The sequence below is a fragment of the Etheostoma spectabile genome, chromosome 20, assembly GCF_008692095.1.
Source record: "Etheostoma spectabile isolate EspeVRDwgs_2016 chromosome 20, UIUC_Espe_1.0, whole genome shotgun sequence".
NCBI lineage: Eukaryota > Metazoa > Chordata > Actinopteri > Perciformes > Percidae > Etheostoma > Etheostoma spectabile.
This window is the reverse complement of record NC_045752.1, coordinates 7,098,759-7,119,580: the sequence shown is the minus strand read 5'-3', so window position 1 is coordinate 7,119,580 and position 20,822 is coordinate 7,098,759. Positions and strand designations below refer to the sequence as shown.

Below are 20,822 nucleotides of genomic sequence, written 5' to 3'. Positions count from 1 at the left end.
TCGTCACTAATCACTGCGTCATCATTGCTAGCGACAGATGGGGGTTTTCTGAATAAACCCGCCGTATTTAAATACTTTAGCCAGCAGTGGGTTTTTTGCCGCCTCCACCTTCTTTTGAATCAACACACCTTTGACGTTCTGTATGTGTGTATTGCGATAGGTCACTGAGGTTTCCTGCTGCGTCGCTATGATGACCAGCCACGCTCGCCTCACGGATGAGCCGGGACTAAAAATCTGCAATGGAACAAGGAGGACGGGGCACCGCGGTCTAGCCGAGCCGAGCAGGTGCCATGTAATGTAAAAACACCACTATTGTCGGAATAAGGTAACTCATCAACCGATTAGCTCCCAGTGTGAGAATTAAGACAGAATCCTACTGTACTGTTCATGACCCTACAGAAAACTCAACTTACATTCAACAGGCTCCTCTTTGATGCTGTAGCTTGGTGGACCCATTGGGGTTGTAGTTGGAGGGCCGAGCGGTTGAGGGAACTCCTTTTTAGGGGTGACAGCGCTTTTAACTGGGCTAGCATCTTCAAGACCCTCCTCTGGACACAGATAGACTTCAATGGGGCCATTCTTACTCTTTAAATAGATCTGTAATGACCCCTGCTGTAAAGAGAAAAAGAAAATATTTTTTTACTACACATATACAGTGCCCATAGTTTCATTGAATGGATTCTATTTGTCTTTTGGGGAGTTTTACCAACAATTAAATGAAATCTGTTTTCTTACCCCTGCCGTGTCTGGCACCTCCAGTTTGGTGTCAGCAGGGGCCTTGACGGCAATGACCGTCTGGTCTCGGAGACTGCCGATGGAGCGGATGTCCTGATATGTCACATAGCCCAATGTACAGTGTTTGGTCAAGGGTAATAAAAGCAGCAGAAATTAAGAGGATATTTGCACGTATAACCAGACCCAGAAGACCGCCAGAGAACGATGCAGACACACGCACACAGCTGGATGTAAAGGATATTTCTTATTATCTTCATATTCGGTGAGTTGTTTGAGCTGTGTGGTGCTGGAGTGGATCAGTTCATCCAGAGATCTCTCTACTCTCTCCAGGTCTCCAAGCTCTTTCCTCAGGGCGCAAGCCTTCTCTCCTCCGCCTGCACCACCCTCAAATACATCTCCAACCCTACGAGAACACACATGAACATATACATAAACAAAACGTGTGATGATCTGATTGCAGTAAAAAATGTAGTTGTCATAACAACTCAAAAACAGAGACACACAGTGTATGGATAATAAGCGATCTACATGTGTCTACAGTGGAGGTTGTTTGACATTGTCTAGATATTTTGCAGTGCCCCCTGACATCCACTAGGAGGCAGATAAGCTAAGTATAAGCAGGGATGAAATCATTGAGTTGTAGTCCAACAAAACAGCTTTTCTGACTAAACACAACCTTTTGAAATGTATTTTCATCTTTTGTTGAGACTGTGTTAAACCTGTTGATTCACTCTGTGATAACTGTTGTAGCTTTAGACTATGGTGTACTGGATTAGTTTATAAGGGAGCGGCCCACTTTGGCCTCCTTCAAGAGCCAGGGAAAGTTGTGGCTTAGAGCTAACCAAACGTGTAACCACCGCTAACTTGTGTTTCCATTTTTATCTTTTACTAATGAATTGTCCTGTTTTTGTTTTGTCTTTTTCTTCTTTTCTTTTTTTTTTTTCTTGTTTTTATATACTATATGTTACTATCCTATGTCTTTTTTACTGTAACTACTGGAAATTAGACGTCGGGCTACAATCTGGCACATTTACGTGTACCGCTGTACTTGTTCATCAATGTGCATTGTCCTTAATTTATAAAATAAATAGAAAAAAAAACATGTACATATTTTCTAATATATATGTGGATCAATTGGTCAAAATATTAGGAACACTTTTTTTAATTGGTACTTACAGCCACTGGATGTTGTTCTTGGACTTCTTTCGGATAAGTTGGACTCCCTCCAGGACGTTGGTGATGTCATAGATGCGTCTCTTCTGGACCTCCAGAACCTCAGTGGCCCAGTTCAGGTCAAGGACTCCATCGGGGGACTCCGCGATCAGACCCACAAATTTCTTGGTCAGCAAGCCCAAGGAGGTGTCGTAGCGTGTCCGCTCACCTGGAGACTTTGGAGCTGAGAGTAAAGATACAGACAAAAGCACATGGATAGGGGAACAGTTAGAAATAAAAGCAGGACCAACAGACAAAGATATGTGGATATTTAACAGAAAATATAAGCAATCGTGAAAGTTAGTAAAAAAACAAACAACTAAGAATATATATACTACACTTCATTAGAACTATTTACACAAAATGTTGCTGCAGAGAAATTTAACACGCCGCAAATCTCTCCAAGAGCTCGGTCTCCTCCCATGATTTTAAAAGGTGTAAGAAGACAAACTAAAAGTGTAAAATGTTATTATATAAATGTGTCAATTACTGTAATTCCTGTGTGAATGTGACTCATGTAGCCTTCTGTGTTTATGATTCCTATTCATTGATTGTAAACAATCTTCACAACACAGATACTACCTCACAGGAGATCTCAATTACCCCAAAGCACATGTCTTTAAAAATATTGTACATGATATTTAAAACAGACAAATTCCTTAAAGAATGCTACTGTTTGCTTTGTACATTTCTGATCTGCCACTGTCTCCCACATGTTGACCATTTGTGTGCAAAAACCACACCTCAAACAAGCTATCACCTTTTAATCTGTTCTTTTTTACATTTGGTTTTTAAGGTCCCTGTGCTGTTCTTCTCCTGGACTGGTCCAAAGACCTGGGCCTCCTCCCTCTTTTAAGCTACCCAACCCCCCAAACCTTCTGTGACCATATACCCCATACAACTGCTCCGTCCACTCACCCTAACCCCAAACCCCTCCCCTCCCCTCCCCTCCCTGCCCCCTTTGGACTCATACTGTTGTGAAGAAGGTATATCTTTTGTACTGACAGCATTTTATTGGTCTTTTTATACAGATTCTCTTTATAATTATTATAACTCTACCTAAATCCACTAATGATTTTTTGTAATCACGATATTCCTGCTTCAGTGTTCCTAGTGTGCTTTCTGCTCCCAGTGGAGGGTGTCTCTTTCTCCCTTTTTGTACTGTAAACCTTATTTTATTTGAATAGAAGTACTAAATAGATGTACTCATCATTTAAACACTACAAGAATTGGTGCATTTCAATCATCTAGACACAAAACCCACTGCAATACACCACCACTCTCACATCTGTCTACACTCTGATCTGTAGTGGGTGGACTCACTCCTTGGACTTGGTATCCTGGCTGCGATGCCGCATTTGCCTTTGGGTGTGCGGAATTCTGGCAGGTAAAGAGGGTCCTCTAGATCCAGCTTCCTTTTCGCCTAGAGAGAAAAAAAAGTTCATGTACATGAGTTAAAAAAAGAACATATAAGAAGTTTTTTTTTATAGTTGCAGTGTGCACTATGACATAATCATTTTGTCATCATAATAATATAGTTTGTGCAATTATTCCCCATTTGAATTCTATAGGCTGCTGGAAATCTATCATTCTACTTGACAAGTTAAATGTTAAATCATGATAATGAAGTGTTTAGGGCACCGCCAGCCAATCCATGAAACAGTGACATCAGTGCTGGTAAAAGTGTTAAATAAGGGGGTTGTTGAAAACTGTCGTAAATGTGCCAACAGCCCTCAAGTGCAGGAACAAAGCACCCGTCACACTTTCCCAAGCACTTTAAGGGGGTCTTGTGTGTGTGCATGAGTGTGTGTGTGTGTGTGTTTCAATTGATCGTCTCTCAATCCAATGCTTGCAAATGGCAAGGAAATCCCTGGAATAACTCAATGACCTACCCTCCCCTTCCCCCAAGGCTCTCTATGTCCCCTTTCCTCCACACACACACACACACACACACACACACACACACACACACACACACACACACACACACACACACACACACACACACACACACACACACACACACACACACACACACACACACACACACACACTGAGATAATTACTTGACTTACTTGACTTTAACTGTAATACATCATACACTGAGACCTGCAGCATCAATCTAAAGCGCACACACACAACCTTTGGACCAATACATATCAAATATCTTCATGTGATCACATTTATTTTAAATGACCTACTTAGGCCCAACAACAAAAGTGAAAGTCACATGAACCAAGCCTGCCAGGATTGAGAAAGGACCAACTGTCTGAAAAAGGACAAGTTGTGCAAAGTGGCGACACCCTAGCATGCAAAATTCCTGCCAGTAAATTGCTAACTACAGTATGAGGGACAAGAAAGTTTGCAGTCAATCTGCTTTATTCCCCTTATCACACAGTGCGCCCACACAAAACACTGATGACTGAGCTAACGAGGCGCGGGCTTTCAGCGAGGTGTCACTGAGCCCGCTGGGTAATTTGCTGCATCTGGTTAGGACCTCACATAAGTCATTTATGTGTCCTCTCTTATCCTTTCAGCTGTACATTGTCTCAAACTCAGCACTCCTTCATTTCTTTACACAACTACTTTACCACAGTGCTAAAGCTAATAGGTTTAGGCAACTGACTTTTTTCAGAGACAGAGAAAGTGCTGAATTGACTTGACCATGTGGGGATGCGCCTGTCTGAGTGTGGGGATAATGAAGGCTGCTATTGTCCCAGTGTGCTCCCTGACATGCCCACCTGTTGACTGGCGACATCTGGAGCAGCACAGCAAGTGTGTGTGTTGCTGGCAGGGCAGCTTTTAGTCCCTGGAGCCTACAGTAACTTTAGTAGGACAGAGAAATACACAGGTCAGGGCAGTGAGTGACCAGCTACTCTGTACCAAATGGTAACTGCATTTATTTATGAAAAAAAACTTGTGTTTTCTGTTAGCTCACAGTAGCTGTCAAACACCAGGGGTCAAAGAGAGGAATGACATACTGTTTGGAGTGTCTACAAGCAGTGACAGCTGTAGTCACAACGGAAAGAAGGTGTGGTTTCACTTGACTGTCCAATTCATTCACTCCCAGCATAAGTACTGTATAAAAAGAGTAGCCTTGACATTAGAATTTCAGTTTTATAACTTACATGATCTTGTGTACAGATCAAGACGCACTACTGTACGTCTACATTTTTCAGGCTTGTAGGTCTATAACTTGAGTCACAGCCACGGGAGTGGTGACATGTTGTAAGAGGGGAACCAACGGTTTCACCCTGCAGCTGTATGGATGAGGGTGGGGGCTTGGGTGCTCCCTTATTTGCATGAGGGATTTCTCTGGTGAGTCAACCATATTACGCAAACACCGTTTCACGTGGTGGAAAGACAGGCTGTTGTCTGTCGATATATAGGCAGGCTGCTTGAGACACATATCAGGACACACTAAACCTCCCAAAAGAAAAAGAAAGTAGATTTGTTCACTTGGAACAGTCTTAGCCAGAAAGCTGGACATTGTGTGCATTGTAATTATTATAGTAAGCACATGTTAACCAATTTAAAGTCTGTTCTCATCTAGTTACTGTGCAGCAAGCCACTGTGTGGGCAAATTGCTGTGAGAGGAAATGGCAAAAGCCTGAGTCAAGTACAATCCTATTAGCTAGTTATCTCCAAGACTCGCCCGCCCAGCTACACCCTAAGCACTGCATGTGGCTTCTTCTGTTTGCTGTACATTCATTGGCTGATTCACTGGGGAAATCTCCACAGCGGCAGTTCACACACAAAGTCACATTCACGTGAAGTAATTTCTGCTTGGGCCTCTCTTCAAATCAACAAACCTGGTCTGTCAGGCTGCATGGGACTCAGATTCCATCCAAGCCCAGGGCAAGTTATATTATGCCTGCAAATGTCTACTCCTCTGTACACAAATCTCTCACTACCACACTCTTGGAAAGTCAAAAGAAAAACAATGTCTACATTGCTGATGAGATTGTTAACATTGCTCTGAAGAGGTAAAAAAGGGAGATCGGCCAATTTGGGTTGGGGTGGATAGAGAGGGGGGAGAGCAGGCTCCTTTAAAATGCAAAACTCCCCCTATTAACAACAATATGCTCCAGGGCCAGCGCTGGCCTGAGGCCGGGGTAAAACAAGAGGAATGAGAGGAAATAGAGAAGCATAGAGGTATTTTGGGTGAGTGTATACAGTTGGCAATGAGGCCAATGTCACACCTGAATGTCATCAGTCTGAATGGGGGCTCGCCAAAAGGGTTCCAAGAAGAATCTCTTGAACCACGAGGTGATTCAAGAAACTGGAAGTTGCATAAAAGAGGTTTGTTTTCTTGCAAAGCAGAAAGAGTAATTCATAAAGCTAAAGACAATGTTGAGGCAGTTTTGACAGATGAAAATCTGGAAGCACGCACATGTGACATAAGTAGGGAATAAGTGGGACATTGTTTCTGGTGGAAATTATGCCGATGCATCTTGTTGCCAGACTGCCATTTGGCTGTAGTAAATGTGGTTTGTTGCACAATTACAAATTAATTTATCTTTGAGATTGAAACTAAAGTAGCCGTCATAGATAGAAAGGGCTTCACTGGACTTTGGAGGGAGGCCTGAATCCTGTAACACATTTACATCCCTGTCAATCCGAAAGGAAACAGTGACAAAACATTATCAACAGTCTACACACCCTGGTTAAAAGCTACACGACAGTCACTTTTACACTGCCTTTTACTACAGTTAGCGTGATTAATAGGAAAGACAAGATCTCTGCAGCTAAAGTTAACTTCATTCAGTCAAACAACTAGGGGTGTGCAAAAAAATCGATTCATATTTGAATTGCGATTCAAGCTCTACCGATTCATCAACTTTTGAGTGTGGGATTATGCATGACTGAAAGGATTTGTTTGTATTTAAAAGGAACTCAGGTGTTCATGCGGAGCCAAGAATCCTGTTACCCAGTTTTAAAAAAGAGAAGCTAAAAAGACTGAGGGGCGATTGTAGTGTTGTTTAAGTTGAAGGAAATGAATCTGTACATGAAGAAGCAACACTTCCTGTAAACAAAAGACAGATGACTGAACGTGCAATGAAGCTGTTGTGTCAGCAAGTCCATGAAGACTCTATATTCACTACTATCTTCAGTAAAACCAGAGAATTTATTTGTAGTCCGTTCCTGCTGCAGTCGTGATGCTCTGTAGCTGAAAACAGAATCTTAGCTTAATTTGGATACTGTTTTGTTCTTCATCCAATTCTCTGTATTAAGTGAATTCAGAGTGGACAAAATGTAATAAAATGTGTGGGGTGACCCTAAAAAACAGCACAGGGGCAGCTGTCGGTAGAAATTCAGTTCTGCGCCGGAGACTAGAACGCTCCCAGAAAAAAGTAAGTATTCAAGCAAAAAGATCTTCTGCAGTGAAAACAAAGACTAAAAAGAGGAAGCTCTGAGATCATTGCAGTAAATGTTTTTGATGCAGAGTAGAAGTAAGGAAGGAGGGAAAAGGCTTTTAGAAAAGGATACAAAAAAGGATTAGGCCTACTAATGTTTCTGTAGTTTGTTTATGACATGAACAAGATACAAGTTTCAGCCTTTCCCCTACTCATAGGATCACTTGCTTGTAAACCTTTAATGGGGCTATTCCCCACTAGAATTGGAAGTTTACCAAATTAACTGAAATGTGCTGAGGAAGTTTCATAATCATGGGACTTTGTGACTTTTGAAACCTGCTTTAATTACTAATTCATTACATTTATATAGCGCTTTATCATAGACACTCAAAGCCCTTCGGGGGGGAGGACTACTCTCTAACAATACCAATGTGTAGCACCCACCTGGGTGATTCACAGCAGCCTTACGACGCAAGACGCTCACCACACATCTGCTTTGCAATATCACTCTTTTCCACCTCAACTGAGATGTCCCACGTTACATGTGATGTGTGATAACTAAGAATACCAGATTTTTACATATATATGTGTGTATTTATACTGTATGTATGTATGGCAAAGAGACAGAAGAGGACAACACCATTATCAGTGAGAAAACACACTCAGCACTCTGGCTCCCTATCAGCAAAAAGTCACCATCTTCTGATGATTGCATTGCATGTGTTATACACCCTATGACCACCCATCCAAGACACATTATTAGCCTGGGCCAGTTATAGGCCCTGAGTAATAAAAGGTCACATTGGTCTTATTGCTGGATTAAAAAGGGGAAAAACATATTTCTAAGTTAGTAAACAATATGGAGAATTTTAACACTTGATATGTACAAATCAAAGTATACATACATACATACATACATACATACATACATACATACATACCTTGGCATGTAATAATAAGCCAGGTGGTAGCTTATTTCTTACTTTACTTATGTCCAGCTAATCCTCTTGAAGGGCCTATTAGTGAATACAGGCTACAAGGGCAGGGGGTTAACATGAGATTTGGAGACCTTGTACACACTCTAAACCCTATCCCCTTTAGCCTTACTGCAATTCACTAACTGGAAAAGGCTTCAAGACTGGCTGGCAACAAAGAAAAGACCAAATATAACAAGCAACAGCAGGTTTTGTTTTTTTTACATGTACGATTCTAAGAGCTCTTTTCACCTGAAAATACACACATCAGCTCTCAGGAAAACACAACAATTGTCCGGTTATGACATCTGACTTCCACCTTCTTCCTACAGTGATATGAACAGGTTAAACCTGTCCTGTATTGCCTCAATGACAGGTGGAGTTGAAGCACCTATCATGTGGGTGTAATTACAAAAAAACTGTGTGTGTTACCAATGACTTAGGAACATTTCTTGTCAAATTAGAGCTGATTTTTAGTTCACAAAGGGTTAATAGAACAGCAGAAGGCTGTGTTTACATTAATGTCTGCCACCAGCCTGGTCATTGTTTGATAGTGTAAAAGCCACAACTGCTACCCCGGCTATCTCCCACTGTGGAGGCCACTCATCCTTCCTTTTCACAAGCGAGGGGCCCCAAACACTCTCCAAACACTATGAACCAACCAACCAACCATCACCTCACCCCCCCTCCCCCCCCCAAAAAAAACCCATCAAATAAATTTACACACACGGCGTCTGGTCTTGTCTCGCTACAGCTGGACTGCGGGAAAAGATGTCACACAACTTAACATGGCAGGCAAAGGGACACACACCATTCATTCACACTCAGCAGCAGTCACAGTGGCTCCTCTGTGGCTTATCACGTCAAAACATATTTTAATGTCCCCCCTAACGCTGCTACACATGCATACCGATAGAAATCAAGAATTATTCCGCCCACATGACTCACTGTACAGGACACACATTGTACAGGAGGACACAATACATCATTATTAAAAATGATATGTGTAATATGTATTGGTAGTGCAGGCTTGTATTTGAAGTGTGCTTGAATCTTTACCGGCAGGCGCCCGGAGGATGATCTGATGGGTTTAGCCTCTGGTCCGTGGGGGGTTGAATACAGGCTGTTGGCTCTTTGTTCAGCCGTGGCGGTGTTGCAGATCTGGGTGAAATAGCCGGCTGGTACCGTGCTCATCAGCGGGCTGGACAGTCCGGTGTTGAAGAACTCGGTCTTCACTCCTCCGGTGGACAAAAGCTTCATCTTCTGCTGAGGGCAAGGCAGTCCCGCTACTGGCCGAACCGATGCCGGAGAGACGCCTTTAGGCATCCGCATCATTTTCTTGAGTGAATTTAAACTAAAAGCAACCGGATTTGTCAAGCTGGTAACGGTAGCAAAGCTGATCAATGCACTGCTAAATCGTTCCCGTTTTTAGCAAGTTGCTGCTGCTATTGGTGTATAATAACAAAAGAGACAAGAGCAACTCTTACAGTTGCAAGCAGCCTATTTAAATCCAAATGCATGGGTTAAACAGACAATTCAGAGGTATTTCCTAATATTGTTCATCAGTGAATACAACTAGTCGGTGATGTTATCCTTTGTCCGGTAACGTAACAAAGTGCAGAGGAAACTTGACCTAATGTTACAAGGTCCGAAAAACTGCTGGTTAAATAAATAACTGTTTAGTATTTTAAAGTCCAGTACCAGAAGGCTACCAGGGCTTATTAAGAGCCGGTTCTACCTTGAGATTGACAATGTATTGTGTGTCCCTCTGATGCCGAATCCGAACCCGGTATGTGACTCCTGTCCGTCCACCTCGGAGCTCCGCTCTCCATACAACAGGACAAGAGCTGGGGAAGAACAGCTTTTTTAGCGCCAAACTTCGTACCGCGAAATTTAGATCTCCCGCGGTTAGAACTCCCCTCTGATTGGCTCACGGCACGTTCGGCTTGTTACATTTGCATAAAACAGTTGTACGCGGATGGTGATGGGGTTCTTAAAGGGACAGTAGCGTATTTTCGGGACAGAATGTTCTTTTATTACCAGGCTGGAGTTGCAGACAATAACCAATTATTGTTTGAAAGAAGAATGAGTCTTGTCCATATAATCAGACATATAATAAGAGATTTAAAACTTTGTTGTTACTACACTTATTATGGTTACCACAGGCCACAGTGAGCAACAACTTGACCCACATATTGCATCCCAGTACACTAACCTTCAAACAAAACATTTAGAATTTCCCCCCTTGATGCAATGGTGCATCCACAAAATTGCATTGTGCTATGTGAAAATGTAACTTAATATTTATTAAAAATGTGTAGGATTAATCATGGGTCAAGTCTAGCTTTAGTAAATAAGTGGAACAATCAGATACAGTGCATATTTTTCAAATAGCGTAGAACTGTTTTTTTTATAAAGTTAGAAACACTTCAAGTGAAATGTTAGATAAAGATAAATTATGTGTAATTTGCATAAATATGGCCTTCAAGGTTAATAGTAAGAAAGTAAAAAGAAAAGTAGCCTAGTAGTAGTAGTAGAAAGTAGTAAGAAAGGAGCCATTTCCTTGTTTACATGGGAAGCCATATATCTTCTTGATGAAAGTGTAATTTGTCCTGATTCAAAGTGTTGCTGGGAATAGTTTGTCGATGATAATTGGATTCATTCAGTACCACTCTTGCTTATTGGCTCAGAGGAGATATTGGAAAAAAAACAACCCCTCCCCCATCCACAGCTATACCAGACCAAGCCATATGACATGACCCCCATTGGCCAAGGCAAAGCAGAGACCCATCCAAAGCAAGCCCTATTGTCAACCCTCAATTTGAACTACATTTGAATCTGAATGCAAGATAAGTTAGTTATGCATTATTCACTCAATAAAGCACCAAATGACCCTATATACATTAACTTGTGCATATAAAGGATCAAGGGTGGGGGAGAAGTTGACACATTTGCTTACACTGGATTAGACAAGGTCATTCTCAGTTGTCTGGTGGTTGACACATTTGCCTTGTACATGATATTGCAACATTAAACAGATTTTAGAGACTAGAAATACTGACAGAATTGTCCCTCCACATGGTGCAACTTAAATCATTTCCACCCTCTGTTCCTTCCTCTTTCATACCAAAGTATAAAATGCAGTACAACTCATTATGTTACATTGTCCACAGTATAGAATTATTGCTCAGATTTTGTGATTCTTTGTAGTTTAATGTGGTCCGAAGCGCAAACTATTAATATAATGTTGAGGGAACATTTTTCCTTTGTTTTGTTTAGAGAGCTTGGTCTGAAATGAGCCTGACACATAACAATCCATTGGGCTATAAACACAATTGACCTGACTGATATCATAATATAGACACTTTAAATGTAAAGCAGTGAAGCCATAACATCATTTGTATTGTTATATTATAACTTGTCATTGAATACTGTTTTCTAAACTGAAAAAACCTTCCATCAAGTTCATATGGAATTTAAATGGTCCAATGTAAATTTGTGACATGTGTTAAAAATTGTTGTAAAGTAGTGTAAAATACCTCCCACTGAAGGCTCCCTACGGGGCCAGACAAACAGAAAAAATACTGTCACATCAATATATATATATATATATATATATGAGGGGATTTTGCTGCATTGATTTACAGTGTATGTAGTTCATGTGACTGATGGCGCGTTAGATGGATTACTGGGTTGCTTTATTTTTTACTGTATGCTCAGTAATCTCTGTCTTGTATCACACCAATCTGGATTTGTTTCGAGGTCAAAGGGTTGCAGTTCTGTGTCACAGCAGTACTTGACCTGCAAAAGTTCATTTTGACATCCAAAGCTAGAGCTTGTCTTGTGTTTAGGATGTCAGAAGGGCACAAGTTGTTGCATCCTCATCCAGCACCCCCATCTTGTGGTGTGGATTGAGTACTGAAGCCTCAAGCACTGTTTCCTGTTTATCTTCTTCCTGATTCTTTCAATTAAAAACACACAAATGGTCAAATTAACAATATTATAGCAAAAATATACAACAACAAGTGTCTTATAGAATCTAATACAACAGTGCCTTTGTAAAAGTCATGTTAATGTCAGTTAGGGGTTGATTCTACTCAATGCCAATTTTTCGCCCATTGTTTGTTGTTGTTATACATTTAGGTGTTAATGGTATATTGTACCCTTATTTGCAAACTTGAGGTGAGGTACAAATGACAATGTTGCCTTACAGTGTTATGCAAACCAGTAAACACCTGATCTAACTACACGCCTGAAATGAGACATTCAACTTTATTGTCAATGCACAATGTAATGAGACAATGAAATGCAGTTTAGTGTCCATCCAGATGTGCCAAAAAAAAACAGCAGTTTACATTACAGAGTAATGTAGCCTACATATGTAAAAGGGTAATATAATGATTAATATTAAACAGTAAGGGGTAGATGTGAACATGCTAGATTTATAACCGTATTGACAATATGAACAGTGAAATGAATATGCTAAGATACATATACAGTATTAACATGTGCAACAAGTATCCAAAATATGTAGTGCATATGTATAAGTAGTGTAGTAGGAAACATATGAATACACAATACATTACGGACAAATATGAACAGGTTGTAGGAGCCTAGTACATGTAAGTGTCTGTACAGTATAGCAAGTTCAAAATGACAGAAGAAATTAATGATTATTTTATAGTTTACAAAGTATTGCAAAGCAATATGAAGATTTCTTCACAACTTGTAGCTCATCTTTTAAAAATCTCCATAATTTGTCTGAAGTGGTCAAGTGGCATGAAAACTTTGAGCCAATAACACATCTTTACCACTAGATGGAGATGCAACCTCATTATTAGCAGTATGCCAGTCAGCACTAGGCCACCTTGTTCAACTCTTAAACATAATGGAGAGTCTGATTGTTTTTATTCTTTCGTGTCCCTTTTTAAAGTTTGGTAAGACTATAAATAACAAGATTGTTTATAGTTGCTGATGATCCAAATGAGGACTGGTAATAAGTGCTAACAAATACCTGAAACTCTATGAGTAGTGGAGTAGTTTGCTCAGCTTTTCAGATCATCCAAGTACAGTAACATCGATTTACAAAACTGCTCATGTGTCATTCGACAGTTGTATTCTTTCTGTAGCCCTAATTATTATATTTATTACACAAGTGGAGCTTCCACTCCTATATAATAGTCCTAATATAACATAACAGGCTTTTAAAAAAGTGTTACTCGAGTTTAATAAATGCTACATTAGAGGTGATGCCCTTCAGCTTCAAACAACAAGGCAGCATATGTATGTACATGCTGATCTATTGTCAAGAATGTTCAATGATCTAAAAATTTATGAATGATCAGAATGGTTGGTTTATGGTCACATAACATCCTGTCTTCTTACACCATCTAGGAAGTTCAACTGCTTTTTACTGGTGTTAACTCATTCTTTGGAAAATTAGAAGCACTCACAGGAAACTCCCTTTGTTTGATTTCCAACCACTCAACCTCAAGATTCATCTGAATACATCCTGTTGTATCAGCATTTCATTGTCATCCAAAACTGAAAAGTCACGTCACCAACACCTTTATTTTCTGAATAACACATTCAGAGTTCACACTCGTTGAAATTTCATAAATGTATACCATAAAGGCAAAACTTTTTCATTCATTTTTTTATTTCATTCCATAAGAACATACATACATACATACAAAGAAAACATTATAAAGAGTTTATGAAACTCACAGCACATTGTCTGTAGAAATAACACAATCCCTACAAACATTTACAATTAACTCTAGTATAGAGTTCTGATTATACCTAAGAAAACCCAAACTCCCATTCAGAAAAAAATTTCAACATCCAAATTGACTCACACCTTAGCAGATATGTACACATTCGTATGAAGTTGTAATAGTCTCCAGATCATTAGAAATCAGATTAGAGGGTTGAAATAAGGTTGGGACAATTGTGTGAGATAACGTGATACTTGGTGTAGAAAGGGTTTAGGTCGGGTGTGGAGTTTAACCCACATAAAGTTGGTTTGGAATGCAATACAAACAAGAAAAATAAAACAACAATGTACCAATGTTTCTATTTCTACATATAGGGGATCCCGGGTTTTTTTTTGGAGGAGGAGGAGGGCCTACAAAGCCGGTCACTTTCAGTTTCCAATCCTGGCTTCTGCTTTGGTGTGTTGATTTGTCTGTCCAGGGGCCAAAGAATGAGTCTGTTTTCTTGCTCATGAACCACTGTTGATCCCCACTCATCTAGGAAACAGTCCATTTTTTCCGTCTTTTCTTCTTTAAACCCTCCACTTCCCTCCTCCTTCTCCTTCTCTCCCAAATACCTATCCCACCCTTTCTGCCCCTCTTGTCCTCTTGCCCAGAATGAAGTGGAGACATGTGTTTCCCTGCACCTGCATGGAGAGAAAGGAAGAAAAGTGAAGTCAGATCTCTCCCTCCCTCCCTCCCTCCCTGCAGAGGAGAGCAGACAGACTGGCGCCTAGCATGGAACTTTCATTAACCCCAGGCAGATAGCAATGAATCCGCAACACATTCACTGGCCTGTCTAATTGGCAACTGTGGTGAATGTGAAGGGTACGGGGAACTTCATTTTCCAGCACATCAATGCCGGCACTATTGTCGCTGGTATTAAAAGTTTTATTTTCAATTTAAAAAAGTCAAAACAAGACACTGTTTTATTTGTAAGCTTGTGGCCCGAAGATATGGTGTTTCCACGCACATTGCTCTTGTGATTTTAGTTATTTAGGAAGCAATTAAGATTCATTATATGAATATTAAGAGATAAATACATACCGTGATCTGCCATCCTCATCCTAATGGCACAACCGTCCTTCTTCTTTGGAGAAATTGCGAGCAAGGTCGGCAGTCTGAATGGAGAGCAAAACGAGTGTCAATGCAACCAATACAATACTTCTAATTGCATACAAAAAAGAAGAATGTGTGTGCGGGGGTAGCCTATAACATGTTTCACATTACATAATGTATCAGAGAACATCTGCTACTGCATCACATACGTCTAAAATAGGCTACAACATTAGCGTCATGCAAGCAAGCGGGGATGCACATTGTGTTGCAAGGGAAATAAACTTTACAAAATCCACAGATCATGGACTTAAATTGTCTTTTGCAGTGCAATGCAGAGGTCTGTATAGCACAGAGAGCTCTAGGCATACACGACTAGCTGTTCGTGACTGTCAGTGTCTGAAGGACAAGCATGAGTCCACCCTGCAGCCCGCATCTCCCCTCACCTTTATTGACAAAACCATCTCCGGCGTGGCTGTGTCCTCCGCCTCCAGCGCGATCTGCAGGTCGAAGATGTAGTCGATAACATGTTGCAGGATCTCCACCTGGCTGACCGACTGGTTCTGCGGGATGCTCGGCACCAGCTCTTTCAGCTTAGAGTAGCAGTCGTTCATGTCGCACAGGGCGCCCACCGGCTCCTCCAGACACGAGTGTTTATTCCGGCTGATGGCGAGACTCTGCTCCGAAATGCAGCACACGGCCTTGTAACAGCTCCTCACCGAGCGGACGGGACTGATGGCTTTCATAATGAAAACAGAAACAATAACAACAACAACAAGACTCGGCTTGACGTTAAAGTGTAAGTTTGTGATGGTTTTCTTCCACTCGCGGTTGGATTCCTTTGTCGCTGTCCTAAAAAGCTACAATGCTCTGACAGCGACTACAGTTAGGTCTTTATACAATACGCGCCTGCGGACGCCCCCTTCCTCGCATCGTGCTCTGATTGGCCAGTGTAAAGAGCAAGCCAATTCTCATTGGTTGATATCACCTTGTGGAAGGGTTGGAAAGAACGAGGAAATGAGGGCTGGGATGCCTAAAGGGGAGTGTCAATCAATTAGTTACCTCTCTTTCAGGTGGTGATATTTATTTGAAACAGATAGAAAGTTTGTAAGAGTAGGTCACATTACAAGTTTGCAAGAATCTCCAGTAAAAAAAGAAGAAGAATACTTTTAGTTTCCAATTAGGCTACTTAACTTTGTAGGTGTAATTGCAAGAAGATATGGCCAACAGTTTCTATGTCATTCTACTCTACTTAGGCTACTTTAAAAAATGTATATTTCCAGACGAATGAACTCTTCTCAAATAGAGACAGGCCTACTTGAGAGTATTATGTTCCATTTTAAATATGCTAATTATTATGGCCTATTCTTATTGATTACTGTAAACCCTAATGAAGTTTGACTGCATGTCTAACCATGTCAGGACTTTAAATACCCTTAACCAAACGGAATTTCTAAAACTGTATAGACATATATAACGTAGGCTATATGCAGATCTTTAAGTAGTGTATGTGCTTATACAAGGACATACTACCCCCAATTTGTGCATACAAAAACAAAAAATGTTGAAAATAGGATATTTATATAAAATAGGTAAAAGGTCAATGGAAGGCCAGGCTTTTTACTCCATTAGAAATTGCGGAGAACATGTTATTCTGATGATCGACTATTGGATATGGATTTATTGACTGATTATTTATGTTTAACTTATAGTCCTTCTCTTATAGCCCTACTGCATATGCATATATAATCAACAATGACTCAAACTAGCAAATAAAACTAAAGGTGCGCTTAATCCGTCCAGTCACTTACTGCTAAAATCTAACCCTCTTTTGGGTTAAACAGTTTTATGAACATTATATTTTAACAATTCCAAATGTTTCTCAGTTTACATCAAAGCACGTCCCGTTCTGCTCCTATTTGGGTCTTATTTTCCCCTTTTCTCACAATCCTGTTTTGTAGAGGAATGCAGGCCTGAGCCAGCTGTGTGTCCTATCCCGGCCCAGCTGTGTTGATCTAACGCGCCAGTCCCAGACATGCTGGCGCCAGCCTCCCGACGTCATCCATTCACCCCGACGCGCACTCCCCTCTTTGGCAGACGGCCCGCCCTCCCCCGTCCACCACCAGAGGGGAGACAAGCAGAGGCGCTCAGAGATCCGATTGGAAGACGGGGTCTGTCACTCACAAACATAGATCTACGCCCCCAATCCCTACTCCAGTCGGCAGTTGTAGTCAGAGAAAGTTAGAGGAAAACCTTTCAAAATACTCCATAATTGTGTAATGGTGCATAGCCAACATGGCCTGGAGACGAATCTCTTCATAAGAGGTGACAGGAAAGCAGTCAACATCATTATTACAGCCGGGACAAACCCAAATAACGTTACACTGGAAGTAATGCTCTGTGGTTTACAGTAGTTATAAAGTAGCTCAGCGGTCCGTGAGTGCCAACATGTTTGCCTGTTTGTGGGTTTCAACTAGGCATTCATATTATGGCAGAGTTAGCCATAATATGCAACATGCAACAAAAACGTGGAAAAAAAAGTGAATTAAATATAACATTATTTAAGGACGATGAGCAATATATAAACCGACTGCTATCCTAATTGCACACATTTGTGCGTAAATGCGCACGGCTGGAGATATCCTCCCCATTATGCAGAGGTTTAACAGATGTTCAAGTCACTGCCTTCCTCCTGGTAATCACCCCCCCCCCCCCCCCCCCCCCCCCCGCCATCCTCCTCACAACCATTGACCCTGAATGACAAGTCACCAGCGACCTCACTTTAGAGCAACCACAATATTGAACCGTGAGACAGGACTTCATTCCAGTGCTATTTTAGAGATATAGTGTGTAAGCAGACTATCTAAACAAGACTTTGACCTTAAATATCTTTCTTAAATATGCTAAGGAGAGGACAAATATTGAACTAAATTTCCCAGGTCTGGTGGGAAAATAATTGTTCGTATTTGCTGATTTAGCGAACTGGGCTGAGCTGGATTTGGGCAAAATGGATTGAGATTAGAGGCCTCCATGTGGAGTCGACCTAAACACTATCCCATTTGATTTTGATGATCCACAGAAAGCACTGCCGCTGAACCGTAGTTATTTCTAGGAACTATAGGAGTTATTTCTAGGATATCAAAAATGCCAACAGAGTATTTTTCTCCCATGACAGCGCTTGTCTGCAGATTCCAGATTCTCTCTCTCTCACACACACACACACACAACACACACAACACACACACACACACACACACACACACACACACACACACACACACACACAGTGTGTCTGAGCAGAGATCAGGTGCTTGTCGGAAAGGCCCCGGACACAATCGGGTCTCTCTTTCAATGGATGGGAGAATTCCGAGCCTGGCGTCAGTGAGTCTGCCTCTCACCCCGCCCTCCCTCTCCCTCTCCCCGCTCCTCCGTGCAGCTGGACGCAGACAATCAAGCCATCAACAATCGCCATGCATAATTAGCAGCGCCCCCTCCTTTCTCCTTCTCTCTACCTCTCTCTCTCTCAATTAAATTTCAGCCAACTACATTTTATTTACAGCCAAATACTACAAAAATACAATCGCTTCAAAAATAAACCTAAACATCTGTTCCACTTGCATGACTGAATGTGTTTCCATACCTGCAGGATCTATAGCTCACCCCTTCTACCCATCTTTACCCCTCAAAGCACATTCTCTCATTATAAACAAAGTGTCTCTTTCTACTTCTTCTTACTTAACAACAGCACAGAGTGAAGAGTAATGAGGGTCATCTTGTGAGATGAGACAGAAGGAGGGAGGGAAACCACCACACTGTCATGTGGAGAGGCAGTCTTGTATACAGAAGGGTATCTTTTTCATCCAAGTGCAGGCCCATCTTTTTTTTTTGTGTGGGTGGGGGGGTGGGGTAATGAAGTGGCAAGAAACACACTGAAACTTAATTCTTTGTAAACCGGTGTGTGTAGTGCAGGATTCCTCCTCCTCTGCTCCCTGTTTTCACCCTGTCCTTCATGAAAGACGTTACAGTCCTCTCCATCAGCTTTGAACAGCCTACAGATCCAGAGCTTTTGTCCCTAGTGACCCAGGCAGTGACATGACATTTTACGCACATTGTTGATTTGTACTGGTCCCTTGTTATGTATGTTTGAGTCTCTTGTTCAAGCGTGTGCATAATGATCTTGCTTGGTTTTTAGATGAGAGGATACTCAATGTATTAGGAACGACACTCACCCACATACTTCACTCATTGATTCATTCAATCCCTCACCCACTATGTGCCCACAGTGGCTGTTAGGAGGCATAGCAAACTCTATGCACCATAAATAAAACCCCTTTAGGTAGCCTATTTGACACTGTAGCTATCTGGTTAACACTAAAAACATGTACCTTGGTTGAGCCAGTAATACAGATGTGACGGCATCCAAACACATTTAATACATATGGGGATTTGACCTCAGACCAAATTTGGCGATGGTCAAAATTATAGTATACTGTGTGTATGTGTGTGTGTGTGTGTATATATATATATATATATATATACATATATACCTACAATATTTGCCTGTCTTTTCTCTGTCTGCATGTCATTTGAGAAAAATGCTATTTCTTTGGAGCTGTAGCAAACTCCCTTAACAAGTGTTCACATGTGACAAATATATACATTAATACATTTTTTTGACAGAAAGTCTGCATTACAATCTGGGGGTGTGGAGTTTCAAATGTGTGGGTATTTACCAGACAAGAGAGCATATAAAATGGAGAATTGCATTATGGGAATTTTAGGATCCAGTCGTTTTGGGGCTTGACCCATACTATATACGTATGGGTCAAGGGTTGACTGCATAAAATCTGGATGTTTTGGCCTCTGCTGCATCAGTTTGGAATCATAATAAATATTTGTCTCTTTCCCGTCCACCACCCTTATGGTTTTCTGGTAGTGGGATACTCAATCACCAGAATATTCATTCAAGATTCTTTCTGATCTCATATGTGTACTACAGTCTGTCTCAACTGTATCTAAATACAATTTGGATGTGAACAGAAAAGGTGAAAAGGGCTATCTTTGTTTTGCCACTGAATAGGAATAATTTGAAATTTTCCAGTAGAGACCAAAAACAGTTGATGGCAAAGTAGATGTTGCATTAAACATACATTGACAGAAATACAAGCAGTAATCACAATCTGGTAATGTGGTGCTTGGCGGTAGCCTGGACGCCAGCCAAACTAAGCCCCACCCATAACATTTGAGGTCAGGAAGTTCGGTCTGGACTTGTTCCGTTGTGGAGCAACTATGCTTGAACCAGAGCTGTTTGGACCAATAAAATTGTCAGGGCGGGCTTTCTACGGGGATGGACAGATGATCAACAGTAATGTTATCAACCACGTCACCATTGAGCGCTTGGATTGAATTTGTTTACAACAAAGACGGCTGCTGCTGGAGAGTTGAGATGTGTAGATTCCACCAAGCGGTTATAGAAGATATTGAATTTTAAAAGAGGAACAGAGATCCGCGATCAAGGCATTTGTTGATCGGAAATATGTTTTTGCCATCCTTCCTACAGGATTTGGCAAAAGTTCAACATACGTCACATTCTCTGTTGCTCTGATTGGTTGTAGGTCTACCCACTTGAGTGTAGAGGCATTTTCTTTTCTGGTTCAGTTGAAACATGCCCCATAATCACAGCCCAATGGAGCAGTATCAGACTCAGATTCTGACTAGATTCTGACTAGAATCTG

The 20,822-nt window shown here is 41.1% G+C and overlaps 2 protein-coding genes across 4 annotated transcripts in view; both read right to left on the bottom strand.

Annotated features, from left to right (window-relative positions):
- The window catches only part of e2f2 (E2F transcription factor 2), a 13,234-nt gene extending 3,086 nt beyond the window's left edge, over positions 1-10,148 (bottom strand). The window contains exons 1-7 of one of the 3 annotated variants that reach the window (XM_032499560.1): positions 10,017-10,148; positions 9,338-9,594; positions 3,271-3,370; positions 1,912-2,131; positions 977-1,138; positions 736-850; positions 414-612 (exon numbers count right to left, since the gene is read on the bottom strand). In XM_032499560.1, coding sequence (XP_032355451.1) covers positions 414-612; positions 736-850; positions 977-1,138; positions 1,912-2,131; positions 3,271-3,370; positions 9,338-9,594; positions 10,017-10,110 — 1,147 coding nt within the window. In that variant the 5' untranslated portion in view covers positions 10,111-10,148. Of the gene's footprint in view, positions 1-413; positions 613-735; positions 851-976; positions 1,139-1,911; positions 2,132-3,270; positions 3,371-9,337 lie in introns of all 3 variants that reach the window. The other 2 variants (XM_032499559.1, XM_032499561.1) reach the window with 2 other exon arrangements.
- Positions 10,149-14,395: 4,247 nt separating this feature from the next.
- On the bottom strand, positions 14,396-15,970 carry id3 (inhibitor of DNA binding 3). The gene is made up of 3 exons (XM_032499562.1): positions 15,534-15,970; positions 15,079-15,152; positions 14,396-14,678 (listed from the first exon to the last, which is right to left on the bottom strand). Exons 1-2 carry the CDS (start codon positions 15,831-15,833, stop codon positions 15,099-15,101), a joined length of 354 nt encoding a protein of 117 aa, XP_032355453.1. The 5' UTR covers positions 15,834-15,970; the 3' UTR covers positions 14,396-14,678; positions 15,079-15,098.
- Positions 15,971-20,822: the final 4,852 nt, after the last annotated feature.